This window comes from Poeciliopsis prolifica, unplaced genomic scaffold, assembly GCF_027474105.1.
Source record: "Poeciliopsis prolifica strain line A6 unplaced genomic scaffold, Auburn_PproV2 SCAFFOLD047, whole genome shotgun sequence".
Classification (NCBI taxonomy): domain Eukaryota; kingdom Metazoa; phylum Chordata; class Actinopteri; order Cyprinodontiformes; family Poeciliidae; genus Poeciliopsis; species Poeciliopsis prolifica.
Genome location: NW_026562422.1, coordinates 3,956,649 through 3,982,517, shown reverse-complemented (window position 1 = coordinate 3,982,517; position 25,869 = coordinate 3,956,649). Strand labels below are relative to the sequence as shown.

The 25,869-nt window shown below is 41.2% G+C and overlaps 1 long non-coding RNA gene and 8 gene segments (V, D, J or C); all 9 read left to right on the top strand.

Annotated features, from left to right (window-relative positions):
• Nucleotides 1-1,245: 1,245 nt before the first annotated feature.
• Nucleotides 1,246-7,199, top strand: LOC129377392 (uncharacterized). Its single transcript, XR_008607905.1, has 5 exons — nt 1,246-1,411; nt 1,660-2,788; nt 2,889-2,957; nt 5,073-5,170; nt 6,590-7,199. It is a non-coding gene; the product is annotated as an uncharacterized LOC129377392 (long non-coding RNA).
• A 7,472-nt stretch (nt 7,200-14,671) lies between these two features.
• Nucleotides 14,672-15,625, top strand: LOC129377388 (T cell receptor beta variable 29-1-like). The segment is given in 2 exon segments: nt 14,672-14,732; nt 15,207-15,625. Coding segments are annotated over 2 exon segments (378 nt in total).
• A 506-nt stretch (nt 15,626-16,131) lies between these two features.
• Nucleotides 16,132-16,663, top strand: LOC129377384 (T cell receptor alpha variable 7-like). The segment is given in 2 exon segments: nt 16,132-16,180; nt 16,272-16,663. Coding segments are annotated over 2 exon segments (435 nt in total).
• A 672-nt stretch (nt 16,664-17,335) lies between these two features.
• LOC129377386 (T cell receptor beta variable 29-1-like) lies at nt 17,336-18,218 on the top strand. The segment is given in 2 exon segments: nt 17,336-17,442; nt 17,539-18,218. Coding segments are annotated over 2 exon segments (378 nt in total).
• Nucleotides 18,219-19,650: 1,432 nt separating this feature from the next.
• On the top strand, nt 19,651-20,317 carry LOC129377381 (Ig kappa chain V region BS-5-like). The segment is given in 2 exon segments: nt 19,651-19,750; nt 19,830-20,317. Coding segments are annotated over 2 exon segments (468 nt in total).
• Nucleotides 20,277-21,260, top strand: LOC129377250 (T cell receptor beta variable 29-1-like). The segment is given in 2 exon segments: nt 20,277-20,395; nt 20,935-21,260. Coding segments are annotated over 2 exon segments (384 nt in total).
• A 1,399-nt stretch (nt 21,261-22,659) lies between these two features.
• On the top strand, nt 22,660-23,244 carry LOC129377249 (T cell receptor alpha variable 23/delta variable 6-like). The segment is given in 2 exon segments: nt 22,660-22,745; nt 22,823-23,244. Coding segments are annotated over 2 exon segments (471 nt in total).
• Nucleotides 23,245-23,919: 675 nt separating this feature from the next.
• On the top strand, nt 23,920-25,055 carry LOC129377247 (immunoglobulin lambda variable 2-23-like). The segment is given in 3 exon segments: nt 23,920-23,976; nt 24,047-24,355; nt 25,051-25,055. Coding segments are annotated over 3 exon segments (363 nt in total).
• A 10-nt stretch (nt 25,056-25,065) lies between these two features.
• Nucleotides 25,066-25,586, top strand: LOC129377246 (immunoglobulin kappa variable 3-11-like). The segment is given in 2 exon segments: nt 25,066-25,144; nt 25,270-25,586. Coding segments are annotated over 2 exon segments (363 nt in total).
• Nucleotides 25,587-25,869: the final 283 nt, after the last annotated feature.

Here is a 25,869-nt window from a genome sequence, read left to right as displayed (position 1 = left end):
GACATCATCAGCAACTCGAGCGCGCAAATGCACTGCTACCAGAACGACACCGCTTACGAATATCTGTACTGGTACCGGCAGCTCAGAGGAGGACGGATGCAGCTCATTGTGTATTTGCTGGCCGGCAACGCGAACTTTGAGCCAGACTTTGAATCCGGCTTCCAAGCAGAGCGCTCGCAGACCAAGCAGTGGTCTCTGACCGTCTCCAGCGTTCAGCAGGAAGACGAGGCTGTGTATTTGTGCGCCGCCAGCCTCACAGTGCAGCAGCAGACCCGGAGACTGTGACAAAAACACACACAGCTGAGGAGTAAGGAAGAGGAAGAGAAGGAAGAAAAGGAGGAGGAGGAGAAGAAAGAAAAAGAGGAGGCAGAGGAGGAGGAGTAGGAGGAGGAGGAGGAGGAGAGGAGGAGGAGGAGGAGGGGAGGAGGAGGAGGAGGAGGAGGAGGAGGAGGAGGAGGTAAACTTTGAATTCTAAAGAAAATCCACTTTGCACATGTTCAACAAATTTTAATTTCTTGATACTTGATTCGCTTTCCTTTTCCAGTAAAAATCTAGAAACAAAACAGAGACACAGAACATGCTGTTTACCCAATCCATTTCTCCCTGAACCGATTTTGCCTCATTATTGTCACAACAATCAGTTGCAGTCGGTTGACGAAGCTGTCCTGTGCTCATGTCGCCAGCAGGTGGAGCCACAGCACACGACATGCAGCCTCCTCCAATCCGGCGTGTTCACAATTTGACCCAGGTTGAACCTCCGCCTTCACCCGGCGGAGTCTCATCCCTTCACCCTCACTGCTTCACAATGTCTTCACCAACTCAGACCTTCGGTTTCCTCCTCGTCTGGTTCTCATGTAAGAATCCGAACTCGAGTTGACATTTGTTGCAAACGGCCGATCTTGATCGTCTGTGTTTTGTTTTTACAGATCAGGTAAGCGCTGCAAATTTTCGCCAGTCTTCTCCGCTCATAGTGAGTGAGAGCAGCGAGGTGGAAATCACCTGCAGCCATGACGATAGCAGTCTCATACTGATGCTCTGGTATCAGAACAAAAAGGACACAAACTCAATGACCCTCATCGGATACGGATATGAAAACTCCCAAAGCTACGAGGGCGAATTTGAGAAGGAGTACAAGCTGACGAGAAAAAACACGGTTGAAGGAGCCCTGAGGATCCTCAAAGCAGATCCGTCCCACTCGGCTGTGTATTTCTGCGCTGCCAGCACACAGTGATGTGGTTCATTGGGACTGCCTCACTAAAAACCCTGATGAGTTTTCCTCCTGTGCAGGAGGCAGAGTCGTTTCTCGCTTCTAAAAGTCGCGTCTTTTCACAGGTCCTGATGGGAGCGGCGGCAAAAACCTGCAGGATGCCGCAAATAATGATGATCCTATTCCTCCTCATCCTGCCTCAGTGTAGGTTATGATCAATTTCAAATATGAAGACATTTTCTATTTTACTTCTTGTCTTTCCTTTTTAGGTGTACACATTTCTACGGAAGAAGATAAGGGTCACTGGAAAAAATCTGACAAATCTCAAAATTCTTAAATTAAAGTTAGAATTTTGACGTTTTCTCGGAAAAGTTCTGGCTTTTTTCAGTGGCCGTAATCCTCTTCCGTACATTTGCAGTCAGACCTAACAAATCATCCATTTTCCCCCACAGATCAAGCTAAGAACGTGCAATTTCAACCAAGCGACCCCAGAATAGTCAACTTGGCAGATAAAGTGGATTTCCACTGCCGTCACAACGGCAGCGATCTCAATGTTATGCTCTGGTACCAACAGACAGACACTGGTGCTTTGGAGCTGATAGGATATAACTTCGTCGGGAGTGAAGCGGTCTATGAGAAAGCCTTTGAAAGCAGGTTCAAGATGACAAGAAGAGACATGCTGACAGGAGCCTTGAACATCGACAACGCCTCTGCCTCAGACTCCGCCGTGTATTTCTGCGCCGGCAGTACACAGTGATGTGGTTTACTGAAACCTCATGACTAAAAGTCCTACTGGTTTCAAGCTTCAAGTTGGGTTGCCTTTGTCTGATGAGTACCGATTTCTATTGCCATTACATAAGAAACACAGTTAAAATCACACAAGAATAAGTTTGCTCACGGCATGATGCTCAATCTATTACTGCTCCTCTTCGTGGTTTGCGCCAGTGACAACATCCGGTTGTTGATCATGTGATTTGTGAGGCAAATTTTTACTTTTATTTTTTGTGAAATGAACCAATTTCAATTCGGCCAAAAATAATAATGATAATAAAAATTAAAAACCTACCTCATCCCAGCGCCAAAAACTTTTGTCAAAAAATATGTTTTCTCCAAACTCCAAATTGAGCAAACTAATTTTCTACATGCTGCACAGAAAATGACTGAGGGAGGAATTATGTTTTCATATGAAAACATAATTGGCTTGAATAGTTTATAATTCCTTTAGCGAATCAAATTGAACGTTCAAAACTGCACTTATTTACAGAATTTATCTTTGGCTGATGTGAATGATTGTCCGATGGTCTGACAGGAAGCAAAAACAACAGAAATCTGTGTCACATTTCATACATCAATAAATTACAGACCAGTGTGAACTCCAATTGGATTAACAACCGGATTGTTAATCCAATCCCTGGACTAGAAATCCAGGAATTGTTAATGGTGACACTGACTGGCGACATGTGGTCATGTGACCTTCTTCTTCTCTTCTGAACAGAGCGGCTCTACCTCACTCAGCCCAGCGCTCCTCCTCAGACAACATGCTGATCACAGCTTTTTATCTGTCTCTGCTTTTACACTTAAGTGAGTTCAGTGACACAGAGAAGAACGTTCACAATCAGGCTGATGTGTTCGACCTACATTTCACTGTAGCGATTAAAACGAAATATTTCACCTTTTGCAGGTCTCACTGTTGACGTCCTCCAGCCTGCAGACGTCATTTCTGACCAAGGAGACAACGTGGCGCTTGAGTGTAAGCTGGCACAGAGGTCCATGAGTTATCACACCATGTTCTGGTACCACCAGAAGCGTCGCGGAGCTCAGATTGAGTTTATCCTGAAAGAGTTCCAGGAGAAGGTCGGACGCTTCCGGTCGTTTGTCCATCATGACAGCAACAACTTCACTCTTGGCATATCTGGGCTGTTTGTGAATGACACCAGCACCTACTACTGCGCTGCCCATCACAGTGATGCAGACGAACAACAACCTCGTACAAATAGTGGCTCTGGGTCCCAGATGTGTAAGAAAGAGTTGTGGCTGGTTTGGTTAGCAAAGTCTTTATGCTTTAGCTGATGCAGTACGACTTTGTCTTCTGCTCAAACTGGGGCTCCAGTTTTAGGTTAATTTTAATGGAAACTCATTTTAGAAAAAAAAAATCCTTTAAAAAAAAGCATATTAGTCAAAAATTGAATTATGTACTGTTGAGCAAATTGCAGTTTAAGGAATTTGCTCAAACTGGAGTGCCAGATGCCCAAGCCAGTTCAACTGGCTCCTCTCGATGTGGAGAGGAGCCTAACCCTAACCCTAACCCTAACCCTCCACTAGGAGGGTCATCCCCCCCCGAATGACCAAGCCTCTCACCCTACCCCTAAGGGAGAGCCCAGACACCCTACGGAGAAAACCCATTTCTGCCGCTTGTATCCGAGATCTCGTTCTTTCAGTCATGACCCAAAGCTCATGACCATAGATGAGGGTAGGAACGTAGATCGACTGGTAAATCAAGAACTTTGCTTTTTGACTCAGCTCTCTCTTCATCACGATGGACCAGTTCAGCGCCCGCTTCATGGCAGACGCTGCGCCAATCCGCCTGTCGATCTCCCGCTCCCTTCTTTCTCATTCGTGAACAAGATCTCGAGTTACTTGAACACTTGGGGCAGACCTTTCCCCCCGACCCGGAGAAGGCACTCTAACCTTTTCTGGCTCAAGACCATGGCCTAGGATTTTAAATCACTGATCCTCATCCCGGCCGCTTCACACTCAGCTGCAAACCACAACCTGATGTAACCAGTAGGACCACATCATCCGCAAAAAACAAACATGCAATCCTAAAACTACCAAGACGGATCCCCTCAACACCTTGATTCCACCTAGAAATTCAATTTCAATCTTGGAATTTTGATTGAAATTGATTGGATAAATAAATTTTATCTGCTGTGATATCTAGTGATATTGGCAGAAAAATGTTTACAAGTCTATTCAACACTTAATTTAAGCTTAAAATGTGTTCGACAGCAGTTCCCTTGAACTGCTCAGACCTTTCGGACGTGGAGGTGCAGTTGCCTTTCAGGCTCCACTAGGAGACGTTTGCTGCACAGAAAAGACGGAGGGAGTCGATCGAGATATTCTGAGAAACACCAGGAGCTGCAGGATCAGCTGTTCAGCTCTACTGCAGACATGAATTAAAATCCACCATGACGACGACAACAATGATAGTTCTGATAATCTTGTGTACATTTTTCTTTACTCCAATCAAATTTATTGAGTCCTTTAGCATTCACCGTGTGGAAAGCATGCTTTTATGACATTCTTCCTCTTGTTTTGCAGCTTCCTCCATCTGCGTTGAAATCCCTCAGCCGCCTTTTGCAACTTTCTAATACACCACAAAGCTGATCTGCTCTGATTAGGCTGCAGGTGTTTGCAGGGTTGGCCACACAGAAACACTGCGTGCCTCACAGAGTCTCATCAGTTTTCCTTTAAAAGGTTTCAGCTTTGACCCTCTCCAGGCAGATGTTGCAGATTTGCAACAACTAAGTGCTAATTAGTTAGTCTTTGCAAGTAATTTGAGCCTGAGAGGGTTAAATACTATTTCATTTTTGGATTTTCTGTCGATGATATCATGTCAGATGTGATCACACACTGACCTCTAGAGGGTTCATGAGAGATTACACTTAAATGAAGTACTATAACAAAACAAATTGCATCTATCATGCATGTATATATTTTTAATGTGTGCTGTCTTCCCTGTGTAACTTACAGAATGGTGGGTCTGGTTGCCCCAAAATGTCAAGACAGTTTAGCTTTACAGAAAGGGGGGAAACTGACAGTCTGCTGATTGAATTAACAGGACAACCAATCATATTTCTTTCAGGCCACAAAACAAGAACGACATTAGAGAAGACGGACGAGTGTGGAGCGCACCAAATAGCCGCGAGCTATTCACAATGTGAGGATAAGTAATACCAAGTGGTGAGTTTAATTTCACGAGATCCACTCGCACCTGATTACCAGCTAAAAAAAAAATTCAAAACTTGTTCAAAGATTTTTGAGCTTCTGAAGCGCAACAGTCTGGAAAAGGATCACAAATCCATTTCAGAGGCTTTGAGAATGCAGAGAAAGTCAAAGTTATTAAGCACAAACAGTGAAAATATGAAACTTGACGACAAAATGAGCTCAGGCAGGAGGCTACAAAAGAAGACGAGTTATTTAATAGTTATTAAAACAACATTTTACTGTAACTGTGTAACTGCTTGCAGCTGTTGTTGAAACTTTGGAGCCTCTTGGCCAGAACGCCTTTGGAAAAGAAGTTTTTAATCTCAATGGCACTTTCCTGGTTAATACTAATAACTAATGATACACAAATAAAATGGCAGTGTTCATGACAGAGCAATAAAAGAGAAAAAAAGGCCTCGACAGGAGAGTTCCCAGGTCAAACCACTGCTGTCCAAAAAGGACTCATATCTCACATTTAGAAAATAATATTTTGATTTTGAACATCTGGGGAAATGTCCTGTGTTTTGTGTCCTAAAGGAATTATTTATTCTCCATATATACCTGCATGACAAGTTTAATAAATGCGTAAAATATATAAATAGAAAACTCAAACATGGACAAAACAAATGTTTTGTGATTTTTGATCGGGCTGACGGTTTTAGACATGAAGTGGGTTCCCTTCCCACATCCTGCCCGGGGCCCTGGATGACATTGGACCGGCTCTCATCATTTAGCGGCGTCGCGTTTTTATGGTGTGACTATATACACACTGAAAAAAAACATAACAGGTCTCTCTTGTGACCAAGATGACGAGTCTCAAGAAATGTTCCTGTGTAAATAAAGGAAGAACAACAAAATGTCCTTGGAGATTTCAAGAATGAAGCATGAATTAATGACAATATGAACGATCGTTGATATTATTGTAAGGGTAAAGCTGCTCTGTTGACCAGAACCAAACATGGAAAAGCTGCATTTATCTTCAACGAGTCCTCCAATCAGGAACACACGTCTAAAAAACTACAAAAACTACGAAACACTGAGTTCCTTAAAATAAAGGCTAAAAACCACTTGATTCATAATAACTGGAATATTGATCAATGTATTTTATGCATATTTATTTGATAACTTTAATGATGGCATTTGGCAAAATGTATTGTTTATTTCCTTTTTCATAACTGAGGACTGTATTATGTCCTGATGGTGTAAGATCACTTTTCCTCAAATTTCCAGAAGTTAAAATCGTTACACATCTGTCAGTGAACCTGTTCTCTCTCTCTCTGTTGACTGATTGGCTGCAGAGTCGTGACCAGCTGACGTGTCACTTCCTGTTTATACCTCCAAACAAACAAAAGCAGCCAGCAGCTTCCTGTCCTCTGCTCTGCCTTCTTTTCTTAGTCGACCCAGAAATAGCAGCAGGCAGCTTGGAGCGGCTCCAGCGTCAAGTGGGCCCGACCTCCACAGCTGCTCCCACAGAGACTCACAGATGGAGGCTGAGATACAGAGAGGCTGGCTGGGGGGAGGGGAGAGACGGAGGAGGCAGGTTTTTGTGTGATGCTTTTTCACCGTGGGGACAGGGGGCCACGGTGATACAATCCCATAGAGCCGCCGTACAAAAACCTCCTGCCATTAACATCCATCATGTGGACGGCTGAGTGGATCTCAGAGAGCAGCAGCGGGAAGCAGGTGGAGGTGGGCAGGGTGGAGGCTCAGCCAGGCCTTAAGAAACACTTTGATATGTAGAAAGTGAAGCAGAAACAGCTTTTATTAGCAGATGTTTGAGTTTACACATGGAGCCATTGGGTCGTGTGATCCTCAGGGTCAGAAATCACAACTTCTTTAAACCTGATGAAGCTCATCCTGCAGGTTTGACCTTCCTGATGATCTGGGCTTTTACAGCCAGTCTGAAGGAGAAGATTCTGGAAAGTTTGGAGACTTTTTGGTCCAGGAGAGATTCAGTGTGACACTGGAACTGAAGCTTACTTTGGAAAAGGAACCAAGCTCACAGTTTTAGGTAAGTTGGATTCTCACATTTTCAGGTTTAGATCAAATTTAAAGTGAACACAAAGGTCAGGTGGGAATAAAGAAAAAGTCTTACATTTTAAAAGTTCAGATGTATTAACCTGAAGTTGAAGCACTGTGACCAACACTCAACCTGCTTACTTTGGAAAAGGAACCAAACTCACAGTTTTAGGTAAGTTGGATTCTTACATGTTCAGGTTTAGATCTGATTTAAAGTGAACACAAAGGTCAGGTGGGAATAAAGAAAAAGTCTTAGATTTTAAAAGTTCAGACGTATTAACCTGAAGTTGAAGCACTGTGACCAACACTCAACCTGCTTACTTTGGCCAAGGAACCAAACTCACAGTTTTAGGTAAGTTTAACTTCTGACATGTTCATGTTTAGGTCAAATTCAAGCTAAAGTAATTCTTAAATTGAAGTAAAATAAAAATGTGTTGAGATAAAATGTTCTGACATATTGAGTCAAACTCAAAACACTGTGAACTCTGGAAATCCTGCTTACTTTGGCCAAGGAACCAAACTGACAGTTTTAGGTAAATATTTCACTTTATCACAGAGTTTAACAAGTAATACTTTGATTAGGACGTCTGTACAGACCGATGTGTCTTTGTAAAGTTAATTCTGGTAGAAAAACAGGTTCATGTTCAATATCACTGCACTGTGACAATGCTGAAGCTTACTTTGGCCAAGGAACCAAACTCACAGTTTTAGGTAAGTTTAACTTTTCACATGTTCAGTTCATCTGATCAGATTTAAACTAAACTAATTCTTGGATTGGAGTAAAATTTGGTGACATGAAACGTTTTGGCTTATTGAGCTGAAGTCAAATCACTGTGACCTACGGAGATCCTGCTTACTTTGGAAAAGGAACAAAACTCACAGTTTTGGGTAAATATTTTTGCTTCAATACTGAAATCTAACAGATTGCACTCAACCACGGCTTGAGGTTCACGTTGTGTTAGAGTCATTTTCACGTAAATATCACGGTTGAAGAGTTATCTGTCGAGTATTGCTGCACTGTGACAACCTCAACGAAGCTTACTTTGGAAAAGGAACAAAACTCACAGTTTTAGGTGAGTAAAAGATGCATGAAAAGCAACTAAAATCACTGGTTTTATGACAACATTAGCACAGAGAGTCTCGTAGTTCTACCTGAAGTCCAACTCGGCATTTTGACATCAAGCCGAAGCTCTGTGCCAACTTTGAAGCTTATTTCGGACAGGGAACCAAACTGACTGTTCTGGGTGAGTGAAACAAGAAAGCTTCACTTTAGTGGCTCAAAGTACGTCTTGTTTTGTCAGTGTAATGAATATGTTATAAAAGTAAAGCTTTAGAGTTAAAGAAAGAGGAAATAGTGTTTCAGATGAAACACCCTTAAAGTGGAGAAGTGTAGGATAAGCAGCGGCTCAGTTTGTTTTCAGAGTCGATCTGCCACACTGTGACTCTGGTGTTAGCGAAGCTTACTTTGGAAGTGGCACCAAGCTCACGGTTTTAGGTGAGTAGCAGGTTCAAATAACTATGAGTGGGGAAAAATGGGCTATTTTGGAAAGAAAGCAGGCTCTGCTTGTTTTTGTTGGAACGAATCCAACAAAGATTCATTTTATGGCCTTAATTGATGAATAAAAACCCTCTAGCTTGAAATATCTGTACACTGGTTAAAACCAGGATTCACTTTAGATATAAAATGAGTAAATAGCAAAAGAAGAGAAGGTAGAAGCTGAGTGACCAGCCGTTACCAGCAGTGATCTTCATGCTGTGCCACCGGTGGTTATGAAGCCCACTTCGGTGGAGGAACAAAGTTAACGGTTTTAGGTAAGAGAATCTGCAAGTAACAGAGGAGAAACTGCAAAAACAGTCACAGCGGCTCTTTGGCTCGTTTTGAAATGACAAATGCAGAGTTAACTTAAGGATGTGGGGGACACAGAGAGGCAGGAGGAAGAGGTTTTGTCGCCGTTCAGAGTCTCTGTGCTCCTACGAACAAGCTTACTTTGGAGCCGGAACTAAACTCACCGTTTTAGGTAAGAAAAGTTTGGAGAAACGAAGCCAGCGCTCCGACAACCTGGCGGTGATTTTGTTCCTGACTGATATTGCGATGATTACACACAAAAAAAAAAGGTGAAATTAAAGTAAATAATTAGACTTGCCGAGTAAAAAAGGGTGAACTTCTCAACGTTCATTTGTGCGGGAAGGGACAGGTGTTCTCCACGTTCGTTCAGATAAACCAGGTTTGGCTCAAAGCCCAGATTATCAGTCTGTCAGTCGGTTAAACACTGTGACTCCCAGTCTGAAGCTTACTTTGGAGCTGGAACCAAACTCACCGTTTTAGGTAAGAAACTCCAAAAAATGTTCCCAATAAATCAACATGAAAGATCAGATGTAATGAACAATCAATAACATCATTTAATCATCAGCTCCAGAGCAGATGTAAAAAAAACAAAGAAGAATAAAAGCTAACAGGAGAAGGTGAAAGAAGTAGTTTCTGGTTTAGTTTTGCTCCAGAGGTTGTTTAGTTCGTGTGTCAAAGTGGTTGGAGACGGTGGCAGCTTTCAGCAGCTTTTCCTGCAGCTGTTTGTCAGTGTGAACAACTTTGATCCTGCTTACTTTGGAGCTGGAACCAAACTCACCGTTTTAGGTAAGACAAAAATAATAATAAAAATAAAAAATTGTAGCTCCTGATTGGGCCTAAATGTGAAATATTCATTTTCTGATCAAATAATACGTCATCTTCTTGATCGGTCATTGTTAAGAAGTCAGGGAGTTGGTTAAAAGATGTCAGATTTATGATTTGTCCCAAAAGAACGACGTTAGAATCAAAGTGAATTGTTGTTAAAAAGAAAAGAAAAAGGGTAACAAGAATAAAATTATAATGTCCGTGTTCTGGTTCATGTTGGGTTTTCTGCCTGTGACTGAGTTCTGTGCTCCGATTCTTATCCTGCTTATTTTGGAGAGGGAACCAAACTCACAGTTCTTGGTGAGAAGAAAATACTAATAAAAGAGAAACTCAGTCATGATTTCTGATAGCGTTTCAGATTTTGACCATGCAGATCAGAGTAAGTCTTTTTATGTCGTCTTTTTTAACAAACAGAACCTGGAGTGAATATCACTGAACCAACGGTGAAAATCCTTCGACCTTCGCCCCATGAGTGCAGAGACCAGAAGAACGAAAAGGGCATAAGGAGGAAGACCCTGGTGTGTGTGGCGTCTGGTTTCTACCCGGATCATGTCAGCGTGTTCTGGCAGTTCAACGGCCTGAACATCACTGATGGCGTGGCGACTGACGCCAACGCCACGAAGAAAAAAAACTCAAGATTTTACTCCATCACCAGCAGGCTGAGGATGGACGCCGAGAACTGGCTCAAGCTTGGCAATGAATTCAGTTGTCACGTGATATTCTTTAATGGAACGGGCTATGCAGACTACACAGAATCCATTTACAGTATGTTACTTTCAGAAAACAATCCTCCTTTAGTGACTTTTTATGCTTCAGGTTTAGTAATCGTATCACCTTCTTTTTCTGTCTTTCAGCAAATGAAACGGACAAAGGAATGACACGAGGTAAAAAATCAAACTAACAAACAAAAAAAACACCATGTATTTTTATGCTCAAACAGGTGAATCTGGAGCCTCCGCAGCTCTAATGTTTCTCGATCTGCCCAACAGAGAAATACCTGAAAATCACCCAGAACGCCAAACTCTCCTTCAGCGCCCTGATCCTGAAGAGCTGCCTCTACGCCGCCTTGGTCTGCTTTCTGGTCTGGAAGCTTCAGGTCTGCAGCTTTATCCTCTCCATTTATATTAAAGAGATGAATGTCAGGAGCTCAGTATCAATGTGGGATTAAATATGTTTTTTTTTTTGTTTGTTTGTTTTTTTGTTCTCGTTGTTTTGCAGAGTTCACCAAGAAATCAGAAGAAGTGAGCGCCGAACTGACGCCTGAGCAAAGTAACAATCTTCAGGAGAAACTCTTTAAGTAAACTCTGTAAATAAAATCTCCGGAGCACAGAACACACAGTTTCTCTCTGTGTTTGTGCTTTATGTGATTTGATGTGGTGTGCTGTATGATTCGCTTCTAAATATTGTGATTAGTCTGAAAAACAGAGATTGTCATCATATTGTCAACATTTTTATTTTTATTTTTTAATAATCTTTTGGCAAAAAAAAAACCTACCAACTCTTCTTGACAAAAATGACTTGGGCCATAATTTTACCACTGTGATGATGAAGTGCTCTGTAAAGATTCCTCGGCTTGACTTTAGAAGAGCTGAAAAATCTTCTAAATCCACTTAACATCCACATATATTCTTGTCAAGCTGTAAAAGTGCTTATGTTTCATCTCACTGGTTTTTGTGAAGCTTTTTTTCAAATTTTATTTTACAACTTTCTCAATAAAGATGTATAAACTACGTATTAGAATTAGCATCTTTGTCATTGTTTTCTGCGTTTTCCACACTTCTCAGCACTTATTACAATTTCAGATGTGTTTTCTGGAAACTCTTATTTTTTTCAATCACAAAGTTGAAACAACTCAACACCGATTTGAGTCATAGGGTTTTCCATGAGTTTTTTTTTTTTTCCATTTTCAATCTTTTAAAATGTTTAAAAAAAACAAAAAAGCTGAATTTAAATTACATGGAATGATTTTGGCTTTACTTTCATAGTAGTATTTATTTATTTATTTAATCCTCTTTACGTGAACAAACAGAGATGGTTGTCACAGTTTCCATCCTCTGGCTCTTTGTCAGTGAGCGTTCTGCGTGTGAGAACAGGAAGTCGGGGAACAGGAAGTCGGGGGTTCTGATCCGAGCAGAGGAGCAGGTCAGAGCTTGCTGCAGAGCTTGCTGCAGAGCAGCAGGATGCGGTCGCATGGCAGCGCCGCCTCTCTGCTGAGAAGCGACCGAGGCGAAACCTTTGGCCTTCACCGCAGCATCCGGCTCTGCCACCTCACCTGCATCACCCCCCCTAACCCCACCGCTCCTCATCCGAGCACAAACAGCTGCTGCCGCCTCCATTTCTGTGTCAACTGAAGCTAAAAACCAAACGTGCGTCTGACAACACGCAACAGCTGCTTACTGTGATCTGGAGCAGAACGTTTGCAGTTATGAGTATTTATGTTTTTAAGCTCCATTTATTTTTTGGTCTCAAAAAGTACCTGCTCAAAAACCAAAAAAATAATAATAATAATAATAAAGAAGGAATGTTTATAGCAATGGTAACTTTTTGCACTAGTTACCTTCTTCGCATATATAAAAACAATTTACAGAAAGACAAAATGAGAAGTTAACTTTAATGCAAAGTTCTTCGTTTTGTTCAATTTCTCTGAAAATATTTTTTGTTCACTCAGTTAGACAAACAGGAAACGGCAACTGTGAAGCAAAACCAGCCTGAGTGTTGATAACATCTGTGTTTTGAACATATTTCTGCTTCTCCTTAAACACACACACACACACACACACACACACACACACACACACACACACACACACACACACACACACACGCACACACACACACACACGCGCGCGCACACACACACACACACACACACACACACACACACACACACACACACATTCTGTAATAAGTATATGAAAGGATGCACACAGACAAATTCCCAAATTAAAATTTTTTAATTCTAATGTTGTCATAAATCCGCAAGTAAAAAAGTTTTTATTTAATGTGGCAACATGGAAATGTCTTTACTGGTGTAAAAACAGCTGCTGCTAAAAATCCCTGACTGGTACCTTTGTGAGAAATAAGTTATCCATTTAAACTAAAATTGTCTTCATGTTTTCTGAAAATCAGACTTTGTTCTCAATCAACTTATCAGGTTGAACAAATTTTAAGCGAAATAAACAAAAATCCAACAAGTCAATTTAGTCATTTTATTGATCCAAACAGAGAAGCTGGTCTTTTTCTTTTTTTTTTTTTTTTTTTTTTTTTTTTGTTAAATGTCAGAATTGTCAGTGGTTTATCGCTGCTACACTTTTGTGAAAAGTGAAGAAATCTTCAGGGTAGTCAGACAAATCCCTCAGCTTTTGCTCATTCAGCCAATTTAAAACTACCTGTGAAAAACAATGTGATGTCAGTCGATGTTCAGAAAACTGTTGGGAAGTTAGTCGCCATTTCTGAGCCGATCCAACATTTGGTTTCTGGCTTTAAGCTTAATAATACATGAGATCATTTTATAGGGTTGTGACACATTTTTACCTTTGGCTACCAACAAGTTTAGGGACACAGTCATTTCAGCCAGCAGTTGGAAATATTTGTCATGTTTAGCGACCCCTTGCGGTACAAACTGTGTGTTGCGTCACATAGTTGGTTCTCAAACTTCAAATCAGTTAAATTTTTAAACCCCCCCAAAAATAAATAATAATAACTAAGAGGAGATTAAGTTGAGACTTAAAGAGCATTAAACGCTGTTAACTAAATATAACTGTATTATTTAATATATTCATATAAAAAAAAACATAATTCCACTTTTGCTATGAAGTAGAGAGTCCTAATGTGAATTTTGGGTATATATATAAATTAAAAACATTGCTGTACATCATAGTAAATCAACCCATTTTTCAGTCTCATATGTATGTTTAAAAGGGCTTTAAGATAAAAGTACAACTCTCTGACTCCACTCTGGTACGTTATTACTGTATTCAAAATATAACCTAAAGTAAAGTAAGAAATCATAAAATCCACATGTTCATGTTCTGACTAACAGATGGTGAGATTCATCAACAGGCATCTCGATCGCGTTGATATTGGAATTTTATGAAAACACGATGTCAAAGAGCTGGGACTGCTGATGTAACTGACCTGCATCCTATAAAAGATCATTTTTCTAGAGCTAAATAAAAAAAAAATCATGATCAGAAACAGGTGAGAGCGCCATCTGCTGGCTGAACCGGCAATTTAGCTGTCAGTCAATCACAGCTAAAAATCTCTGAACTTTGATTATTTTATTTTTATTTTTTAAGGCACTTTCGTAGATATAAAAAGTGACACAGTAGAATTTGCTGCACCTGAAGGACAGATGTGACCTGCGCCTAAATATCATGCAAACCAGTCGTCACTGTTGTCAATCTTAATACTGTTGTGATCTGGAAAGAAACGTGTGTGATTTTCTGATTTGAAAAAAATCTCAACATTTTGAGGTCAAAATATTAAATCTGAAATTGTGAGTTTGGTGATCAAACAAGTCATGTAGTGTGTATTTTCTACGTGTTGCATGTGAAACATGTTGGTTCTGTGCTCTGTAGAGGGCTCTCCATTACCAAGTTCCCAATGCAATAAATGGCACACACACACACACACACACACACACACACACACACACACACACACACACACACACACACACACACACACACACACACACAATTGTGTCATTCAGTGACACAGTGATGTCATACATGACTCTCCCTCCTGCAGCTCATAACTACTAAACACTCTGATCACCACAAAACATGGAGGTCAGAGCTTCATGCGGCTTCTTCATTTTTTCGGTCTTTCTGCTCTGGCTGCCAGGTAAATAAAAATCATCCATTAAATTAGGTTTCAAGCTTGGATCAGAGCTCTGTGTTTACGCTGTTTTTTGTTTTTTTTTAGGTTACATTTTGTCGAAGAAAAAAATATAATAGAAAGCAAGAAAAATTTAATTAAGATTGCGTATTAGGGCTGTTTTAGATTTACATCCCCCCCAAAAAAACAACAACTCAGAAATACTGAAATTGTTTTCAGATTTTTATATGGCTATTCATATATTCATACATTCAAAAGTCAAATTTGCTGGAGAAAGAAAAAAGGAGGACTTTTTGCATTTTGAAAAGTCATTTTTTGACTTTTGGAGATTTCAAAAGTTGAAATTTTGTGACTTTTCAAACTCAAATTCCAAGTGTTTTTCAAGCTAATTTTCAAAATCATTTATTGAACCCCCCCAATCTTCACTGGCCCTAATGGGCCCCCGTAGCTCCTTCACGTTGACTCTGTTTGTCCGCCCAGGCCGCCCCGCCAGCGGCCAGCCGGTGTCCCAGACTCCGACGCTGTGGACGAACCGGGGCGCGGACGCCACGATGCAGTGCAGCCACACGAAGGGCAGCACGTTCCGCTTCATGTACTGGTACCAGCAGCTGCCGGGTCGGAACATGAAGCTCGTGGTTTTCACCACGGCGTACAGCACGCCGGAGCACGAGCCGGACTTCGCAGAGGACAAGTTTCCAGCGCAGAAGAAGAATGCGGAGACGGGATCCCTGACGGTGAAGAATGCGACGCCTGAAGACGCGGGAGTGTATTTCTGCTCCGTCAGTGAGACACAGTGACGCGGCCGGTTAAAGAGCCGAACAAAACCCAGAGAACGGAACCACATTGGTTTGAGCTGACGGTAGAGGGCGCTAAAGACCAGGCTGCACCTCACCGATACCTTCCAGGTAAAAGTTACTGAAATGGGTTTATTTTGACTCTATATGCTATCAAATATGCATTACTGCTAATAACATTCAACGTGACAAAATTGACCAAGTTGATTAGATTATGAATGTCTTTTGCAAGATTGTAACCTGTGCTTTATTTATTTATTTATTTATTTTATTTTTTCCAGATTTTGCTTCATTTGGTGCTGGAGTTATTTCTTTTTTAAGAATGAAATTCATAACATAAGTTGTATTGCTGAACAAATAAAATTTCACCTTCAGGATGCAACGGGCTAAAAAGCATGTCTTGTGATTTTATTGTGAAACATCTTCACAATAAAATGAAGGTTTTTCTTCACTCATTGCAAAATATGCAGAGACCATGTCGTGGGTCACATGACATGGAGTCACCTTGGAGCAGATGTCGCCATGATGATCCCGTTTTGTGTCTCCTCCCCTTGATCCTCTGACATGAGTTCAGCGTGTTCAGTCACAGCCGAGACAGAGAGGAAGACGAAGACGTCATGATCAGTGTCATCGTTCTGCTGCTGCTGCTCTGCCTCTGGGGTGGAGCGCTTTATTTCCTTGCCGTTGTATGAATCAAATTAATACTTTTGTTCAACTATACATAACTTAATCTGTTTTTCTTTTAATTCAGATGCGTCTCTCAGCGAAGACGTACACCAGGATCCTCCATGGATGCTGAAAGTTCCTCAGAGTTCTGCAACAATCAGCTGCAGCTATTCAATCATCGGATACAATAACATTCTGTGGTACAAGAACCCAACCAGTCACTCCGCCCTCAAGTTAATTGGTCATCTCTACTACGCCAGTGTAATTCTCGAGGATGAATTCAAAGATCGCTTCAACATAAGTGGAGACGACACCAAGGAATCTGAGCTCCGTGTGGATAAACTGCAGCCAGAAGACAGCAGCGTGTATTACTGTGCAGCTAGTCGGCACAGTGACTCAGTTTGTGTCTGTCTGCTACAAAAACCCTCTGTGATAATCCAGCACACAAACACACACAGCTGCAGCAGAGAGCACTGAAATACAGCAGCAAATCAAAGACGGCAGCAAAATAACCCAAAACAAAAAAACTCTTCCTGTGCCAACTGTTGGGGCACAAAGTTGGACCAGTAGATTTAATAATCCTGTTCCTGTTCAGATCATAATCTTAAGCAACGTGAAGCTCAGAGCTGCGTGAAGCATTAAGTTTCAAACATGACACTGCTGGTTGACTGAGTATCATCACGCAAAGATGATTTTTTATTTTTTTGCTACAAGTTAGTAGTAGGGGTTAGCATCCACCATATCGTTTATTATTTATTGCGATAATAATTTGGATTTATTGTTATGATGAATTCCAATTAATTTTTAACCCCCCGCAACCCTCTATTGCTGGGATTGTTACTGTCAGTGTTTTCTCCACTGTTTATAAGAATATCATAAATTTTTCAAATATGATTAAATGCTGCTGCTGTGCACATCAAAGTGGTACAAATCACACTTCTTCATGTCACTGGCGTGATAAAGAAATGTTTTACAATGGGAATGTTTTTGTTTTTGTGGGGCTGTTACTGCTGTGCCATGTAGTCACAGCCATACCTGTATGCAGAATATCCTCCCCCCCCCAAAAAAAGCATTTCTGTCTTGTGACTGAAAATGGGAGGAGCTGAACGCAAACGTCTGCTCGCCGTCTGACAGTAACCAAACCACCATCTCTAGTGACGCCAGAGCTCCATCCCTCTGGACTCTGTCGGCTCACAGCACGGTCATGATCCCAGCTGCTCTCATCAAGCTCTCTGCTGCTCTGCTCTGGCTTGGAGGTACGTCGCGGACGTCACCGTCCGCCGTCACGTCGCCGCTTGTCTTGATTTTTGTTGGGATTGTCTGTAACATGATGCCACATCTGACCGCTGCAGGTAGAACTAGCGGCAGTGATATCACTCAGACTCCTCTGCTGTGGGCCTACCAGGGTCAGTCCGCCACCATCAACTGCAGTCACTCCAAAAATTTTGACTTCGACCAGATGTACTGGTACCAGCAGGTGCCGGATCAGAACATGAAGCAGATAGTTTTCACCACGGCGTACAGCGCTGCCAAGTATGAAGAGGGCTTCACCAAGGAGAAGTTTGAAGTGGAGAAGAAGGACCCTTACACCGGGTCTCTGACGGTGAAGCAGCTGCAGCCTGAAGACGGAGGAGTGTATTTCTGTTCTGTCAGTAAACACAGTGATGCAGCCGGTTGAAGGGCTGCACAAAAACCCAGAGACAGCGACAGAAAACTTCTTTAATTTAACCTGTAGATGGAGCTAAAGAGCAGAGTAGACTGTTTATGTCATAAAATTGGGCTGTTTTGTCAATAAAGAAAAAAGAAGAGAAAAGATACATGGAGAACAATAAATCTACACACTGATACAACAAGATGTTGGATTTGAATCAATGAATAAATCACTTCTATTGGGGTGATGTTTGAGTAAAGATTATAACTTTAAAACCACAAACAAACCTCATAGTAGGTGGTGATTATATTACTTGAAATACAATGAAACTAAAGTAATGAAATTCTGAATGATTATCAGAATTGTTTTTCTTATCTGGACATGAGTTCCGTTTATTTTTATGAATAAATGAATTGTTTCTGTATTGTGAAAGGTGCATGTTTGCATGTTACTCTATTGACTTTTAACCCACAAGTATATCTTATAGAGTTGAATGATTTAAGTTCATTCTACTTTGCCGGGTTGCTTAAGTTCTTCTGTTCCACAAAACTGGAACCAAAAACGGCTTGTGTTCTGTGTCACATTTTAGTTTTACACAAACCATCTCAACAAACAACTATCAGTTCCTTAAAATTCATCCACTTGCAGAAGAAAAGGTTTGGATCAGAACATTTTCTGAAATACCCAGCCACTTGACACTTTTTAAAAAATTTATTATAAAAGAATAAGCTCAGATAGACGCTGTATGAATGCATGTGGCCAGAATGTGAGGTGATCTTGATGTTTGTAGCTCAGTTTGTGTCTCCTCCCCTCGGTTTTAACCTCTAACATGAGTTCAGATCGTCAGTCACTGAAGAGACGAAGAGGAAGATAAAGACATCATGATCCTCATCATCACTTTGCTGCTGCTGCTCTGCTTCTCTGGTGGGTTTGACTCTAAATTTAGTCAAATTTAACTCTCTGTCTTACTTTGACCCATTTTTGTATTTCATCGCAGATCTGACACTGAGTAAAGATGTGCATCAGCATCCACCGTCAATACTAGGAAGTCCACAGAGTTCTGCAACAATCACCTGCAAACATTCCATCAGTGGATATGATACTACACTGTGGTACCAGAACCCCACGGCTGGTTCTGATCTTAAATTAATTGGCTATATTCTTTATACCAATCCAGTCGTGGAGAAAGAATTCACAGATCGCTTCAGAATAAGTGGAGACGGATCAAAGGAATCTGAGCTGGAAGTGAAGAAACTGCAGGCAGAAGACAGCAGCATGTTTTACTGTGCAGCTAGTAAACACAGTGACTCAATTTGTGTCTCCCTGCTACAAAAACCCTCTGTGATAATCCAGCACACAAACACACACTGAAGAGGAACACAGCTGCTGCAGAGAGCAGCAAACTACAGCAGGAAATCATCAGATATCAGCATTAAACTGTCTCTACCAGTGACAACCCCAAGAGGAGGACATGGGGGGCCGTGGGCCCTCTAGAAAAATATTGAAGAAAATATTTAGACATTTTCTTAAATTAAGAAATAAATGTAAAACCCAATAAATAAATATTTAAAACTTATAAATAAAAATAAGTTTTAAAAACCTGATTATTTAATACAAATAAATGATCGTTAATGTATATTTATTTAAGTTGTTTTTCTTAGCTTTGCTCCTCAATATTGTTACTGGTCTGGTCTTCTATAAAAGCTTTCTGGAGGTCCACTTCCTGTGTTGATCTCCTGCAGGAAGTCGATGTCTTGTTGAACATGATGCCAGATGGTATTGACTCGCCTCCTTCTTTTCATGTACACAGCTTTACTCAGACTGGCAGCATCACCGCAGCTTTGGATTCGTCTGAACCAGGATCATGTTCAAACTCTTCATTGTTTTGGTCTCTCTGCACTTCTGCTCTACAGGTATATTTAAATCACTAACCAGTGTTTGAAGCAGATTTTCTAGATCTGAATGTGCTTTTTGTTTATTTTTTGTCAGCAGACCAATCAAAAAACAACGTTCATCAGACTCCAGCTTCGTTGATCAAAGAACCAGGAGAATCAGTCCAGATAAGCTGCAATCATTCAAACACCAATTTCTATATGATCCAGTGGTACAAACAGCCTCCTGGGAAAACTGACATGACTCTCCTCGGTTACGTTTATTATTCTGCACCAACTGTTGAAATGCAGTTCCAAAACCTGTACAATGTGTCGGGTAGCGGCCAGAGTCTGTCATCTCTCGTCATTCCAAAGCTGAGGCAATCTGAGGACAGCGCCGTGTATTTCTGTGCTGCCAGTGATGCACAGCACTGCATGAAGCCTCAGACTCCAACAAAAACCCTCATTGATACCAGAGGAGCCATCATTCACCTGCTGATGGCAGCAAGAGATACTGGAAAACCTCAGAGGAGAGACTGATCTGTGGAGCTGTTCTGTCCACTAGGAGGCGATGTTTCTCACATAATGCTCTCAATCTGAAGCAGCTAAAATCCCTGCATGAAGTCTTCATGGATGAAGAAAGACTTACACATGACTTCTGTTTGTTGGTCTCTCAGTTTTCCTCAGGTATCAATGTGTGGTTGGTTATGATGTAATTCTGCGTCTCACATAGTGGCTCCTGGAGATTTGCACCAGATCTCCCTGTGACCTTCAAGGACAAAGATGATGGATTGAGAGATTTTAAAATAATGTGCAAAGGAAAAACTCATTAGTTTTAAAATATCTGTTGAGCTGTTGTGCACAATTTCACAATTGCTTTTGTGATTTTTTTTTCTAAAAACGCATTAAAGAGGCAGAGGACGTTAAATAAAACATCTACATAACGTGTCATATTTAGGGGTAATTAATTGATTCCTCATCAGAATAATCGATTACTAAAATAATCATGGTTGCTCCCATAACTAAATCCTCCCAGTGGGCGGAGTCACATCCTGCAGTGACTCTCAGATCTCATGCATGTTCAGTCTGAGAACATGACTCCTATCAGACACAGTTTGGTTCTTTTTGCTCTGTGGATTAAAGGTCGGTTCATGTAATATGAGAATCTGTCTCTGATTAAACTGCTGAGAATTTCAGCTCATTCAATATGTGCTTTATATGTGCAGGTATGACAGATGGCAGTGTCGTCAATCAGACTTCTCTGCTGTGGGTCAACCAGAGTCAGTCCACCACCATGACCTGCAGTCACAATAAAGACGCTTCTTACTTCCAGATGTACTGGTACCAGCAGCTGCCGGGTCAGAACATGAAGCTAATAGTTTTCACAACAACTTCTCCTCCGTTCCAGTATGAAGAAGGCTTCAGTAAGGAGAAGTTTGTAGCGGACAGGAAGGACGCGATGAGCGGATCTCTGATGGTGAAGCAGCTGCAGCCTGACGACAGCGGAGTGTATTTCTGTTCTGTCAGTCAACACAGTGATGAGGCCGAGTGACAGAGCTGCACAAAAACCCAGCTGCTGCAGACACAGTGAAGTTACTCGTCATCAGCAGCAGGGGGCGCTCTCAATTCAAACTGCGCCATCTCAGCATGTTTACAAAGTGCTGAGTATTTAATCTTTGATAAATATTCTTCTAAAAATGAAAAAAAAAAGAAGTTTGTTTATACAATAGCAGTGATTATTTCAACAGAAAAATGTGAAATACTCGTCTTTTTATGTTGTTCAGTCGGGTAATGTCATTTTTTGGGTCTGTGTTTGAACAATTATTCAACCATTAAATTACAACCATTCCAATAATTGATTAATCAACAATTAATTAAATTCCTCGTTTCCGCCCTAAACCACATGCTTTTGAAATGATCCTGGTTTGTGTCTCCTCCCCTCTCATAGTTGATCCTCTAACATGAGTTCAGCTCGTCAGTCGCTGCAGAGACAGAGAGGAAGATAAAGACATGATGAGCATCATCACTCTGCTGCTGCTGCTCTGCTTCTCATGTAGGTTAAACACTATTCCATCTACAAGATTCAAACTTTGTTAATATTTATTAAAATAGCTGTTTTTTCCCCCTCAACACAGATCTTTCACTGAGCAAGGATGTGCATCAGGATCCACCATCGATGTTGTCGAGTCCTCAGAGTCCTGCAACAATCAGCTGCAGCCATTCAATCAGTGGATACTATGTGATTCTGTGGTACCAGAAGCCGATTGGTGGCTCCGCTCTTACATTAATTGGTTATATTGCAAACACAAGCCCAACACTGGAGAAAGAATTCACAGATCGCTTCAGAATAAGTGGAGACGGATCAAAGAAATCGGAGCTGGAAGTGCAGAAACTGCAGCCAGAAGACAGCAGCATGTTTTATTGTGCAGCTAGTAAACACAGTGACTCAATTTGTGTCTCCCTGCTACAAAAACCCTCTGTGATAATCCAGCACACAAACACACACTGAAGAGGAACACAGCTGCTGCAGAGAGCAGCAAACTACAGCAGGAAATCATCAGATATCAGCATTAAACTGTCTCTACCAGTGGTGACCCCAAAAGGAGGGCAAGGGGGGCCTTGGGCTCTTTAGAAAAATCTTGAACCCTCAATGGAATCCTGTTCAGGTCATAGAAAGACATATTTCTATGTCTTTCTGTAGATTTTCTTTAATTGAGACATGAATATAAAACTCAATAAATAAATCAGCTAATTTATATTTATTGTTTAAGTTGTTTTTCTGAGCTGTGATCTTCCATATTGTTACTGGTCTGGTCTTCTATAAAGGATTTTCTAGAGGTCCATCTCCTGTGTTGATCTCCTGCAGGAAGTCGATGTCTTGTTGATCATGACGCCACATGGTATTGACCCCGCCTCCTTCTTTTCATGTACACAGCTTTACTCAGACTGGCAGCATCACTGCAGCTGTAGATTTGTCTGACCAGGATCATGTTCAAACTCTTCATTGTTTTGGTCTCTCTGCACTTCTGCTCTACAGGTATATTTAAATCACTAACCAGTGTTTGAAGTAGATTCTCTGAATCTGAATGTGTGTTTTTTGTTTTTTGTTGTCAGCAGACCAATCAAAAAACAGCGTTCATCAGACTCCAACTGCGTTGATCAAAGAACCAGGAGAATCAGTCCAGATAAGCTGCAATCATTCAAACACCAACTTTGACATGATCCAGTGGTACAAACAGCCTCCTGGGAAAAGCGACATGACTCTCCTCGGTTTCGCTCGTTTCAGTTCACAAACTGTTGAAAAGCAGTTTCTAAACCTCTACAATGTGACGGGTAGTGGCAGTAGTCTGTCATCTCTCGTCATTCCAAAGCTGAGGCAGTCTGAGGACAGCGCCGTGTATTTCTGTGCTGCCAGTGATGCACAGCACTGCATGAAGCCTCAGACTCCAACAAAAACCCTCATTGATACCAGAGGAGCCATCATTCACCTGCTGATGGCAGCAAGAGATACTGGAAAACCTCAGAAGAGAGACTGATCTGAGGAGCTGTACCGTCCACTAGGAGGCGATGTTTCTCACAAAATGCCCTCATTCCGTAGCAGTTCTTGTTCTTTCTGTTCATACAGTCAACCAATACAAATGATTCCACAGAATGTACATTGAGTTATTAGAACATAACTCCACAAATAAGTTTAATGAATTTTACATACAGACAAAAATAGGCGGAAAAACATTTATTTTGCCCTTTGAAGCAACTTGTTAAATTTTATACTCAGACAGTCAAATTTGTTGTGATGTGCTACACAGCAATCAACAGTTGCTGTGTAGCTAAAAAAACAAGGACATTTTGCTCTGTGGATTTTCTCCATCTTTGATTTTTGTGTTTGACTCGCCATTCAAGACTCAAACATCATTCAACTCCCCTGACTGGGGATTATAAAGTGTCTTCTGCAATGTGCTACTTCAGACTGGCAAATTATAAATGCATATCATTATTATTTTTTTTAAGTTTTATCATGCAAAATTCTAATAACACTCCAGAAGTGTGTGACAAAACATCAGGTTGCAGTTTGCCGACCTCCTCTTAGAAGTACAAAAACTTCTTTTTTTTCTTCCATTATTTTGGATCTGTTGTGACTCCGCCCTCCTACAGGGTATCTGCTTCATTTGCAGATCAGATTTTTTTTTCTAAGACAAGACGCTCCAAGCACAACAGCAGAATGATCACAGAGCTGTTCACACTTTCTCTCAAGGTCGCGCTGGTCTTAGGTAATCATATATTTTTTCACTTCCCCCCTTCCCCATACACTTTATCATTGCGTGTCACTTTTCTCTACAGGATCTTCTCTCAGTGATCAGGTTCATCAGACTCCGTTCAACGTTCTGGCAAAGAGAGGAGAAGCAGCCACAATCAGCTGCTCTCATGACATCCAGAGCTACAATGTAATCCTCTGGTACAAGAGACTGGAGGACAAACAGCTGCAGCTGCTGGGGTACATGTACATCGACAACAAAAATCCTGAACCTGGAACAGATGTGAAGATGGAATTAGGAGGAAATGCAAATACAGGACAGACCTGCACTTTGACAATCAAAGAGCTGAGTGAGAAAAGCAGTGCAGTTTACTTCTGTGCTGCTAGCTACCACAGTGCTGAATATCACTGCTGCTCGGTGCAAAAACCTCACATCCTGCTGCACCTGCGTCAACTCTCCACTTTCAGTCATTTTATCTGGGACTATTTTGTCCAAATAGGATGTTTGTTATGGAGGCGACATTTTACCATACTGGACAGAAGCCTAGCTTGTGTTTGTTAGAATGGCTTTGGAGGACGGCTGGACAAAAAATTCAGATATAACTCAATGGACAGTAATATCAATAGATAATACATCTGATAGGACCTTCAATAATTTCACTAAACTCCCATCCAGAGGGTCAGATAAGTATTTTAATAATTAATAATTATTAGTTTGTATTTAGAAAACTTAATACCAATGCGTGCCATTTTATCTAAAGATGTTTTTGTATGTGTTGCACATTCATTCACAGCTGGTTAAAACCACAACTCACGTTGTGTTAATTCAATTGATCATAAAGTATCTATACTTTACATAAAATTTTGTTGACTTTGTTGACAGTAGATTTAATCGACTAAAACGACATTATAAAGCTGGACCAATTATTTTGATGGCTAAATCGTGACTAAAACTAAATATTTTAGTTGCCTTCAAGAGACACTAGAGGGCAGCATATGGCTACAGGCTAAAAAGTGTTCAGTGAGTTGATTGGTTTAGACGACAAGAGGAAGTGTGATGTTAACAACTGTTCATGTTCCTTGCGTGAAGGTTAGACAGTCACTTCAACTGGACTGATAATCCAGAAAACTCAACAACATGATCGTCGTCTTCTGCTTAATGCTCAACATGATTCACGTTTTTGGTAAAATCACCTTTTGGTTCATTTAAAACCTCGTTTTTCTAATTCTACTCCTTTAATCATTCTAGGTGAAGGAGCGTTTTCACTTCATTCAATTTCCACTCATGACATTTCCCATGTTTCAACAGGCTCTTCTCTCAGCGATCTGGTCCATCAGACTCCAGCCGAGATGGTCCATGAGCCCGGAGGAAACGCCATCATCAGCTGCAGACACACCATCGACAACTACGATGTGATCCTCTGGTACAAACACTCGACGGGCGGCCGGATGCAGCTCCTGGGATACAACAACGCTGCAAACGGATACCCAGAGCCGGACGTTGATGTGAAAATCAGTGGCAGCGCAAGCAAAGACCAGATCAGCACTCTGACAGTGGAAGACCTGAGCGTGAGCAGCAGCGCCGTTTATTTCTGCGCCGCTAGATACCACAGTGCTTCATATTAATGCTCCTCAGCACAAAAACCTCGAGATTAATCTTTTCTGATGGCATGTCTCCTATTTGCAGCTGCGCCACTGCCTCTCAAAAGATGGCGGCGTGTCATCTGAGGAACCAAAGCTCCTCCTCCTTCATGATGATCTGATAAAAGCAACAGCTGATACTGCAAAAATCATCAGTCCACTCAGATCCACTGGCAGCCCATTTAAAAGATGGACACTGAGAATTATCTTTGCAATTGAAGTCGCTCTTCCACATTCCATGATCAGTGTGGGTTTTGTCAACAGATTG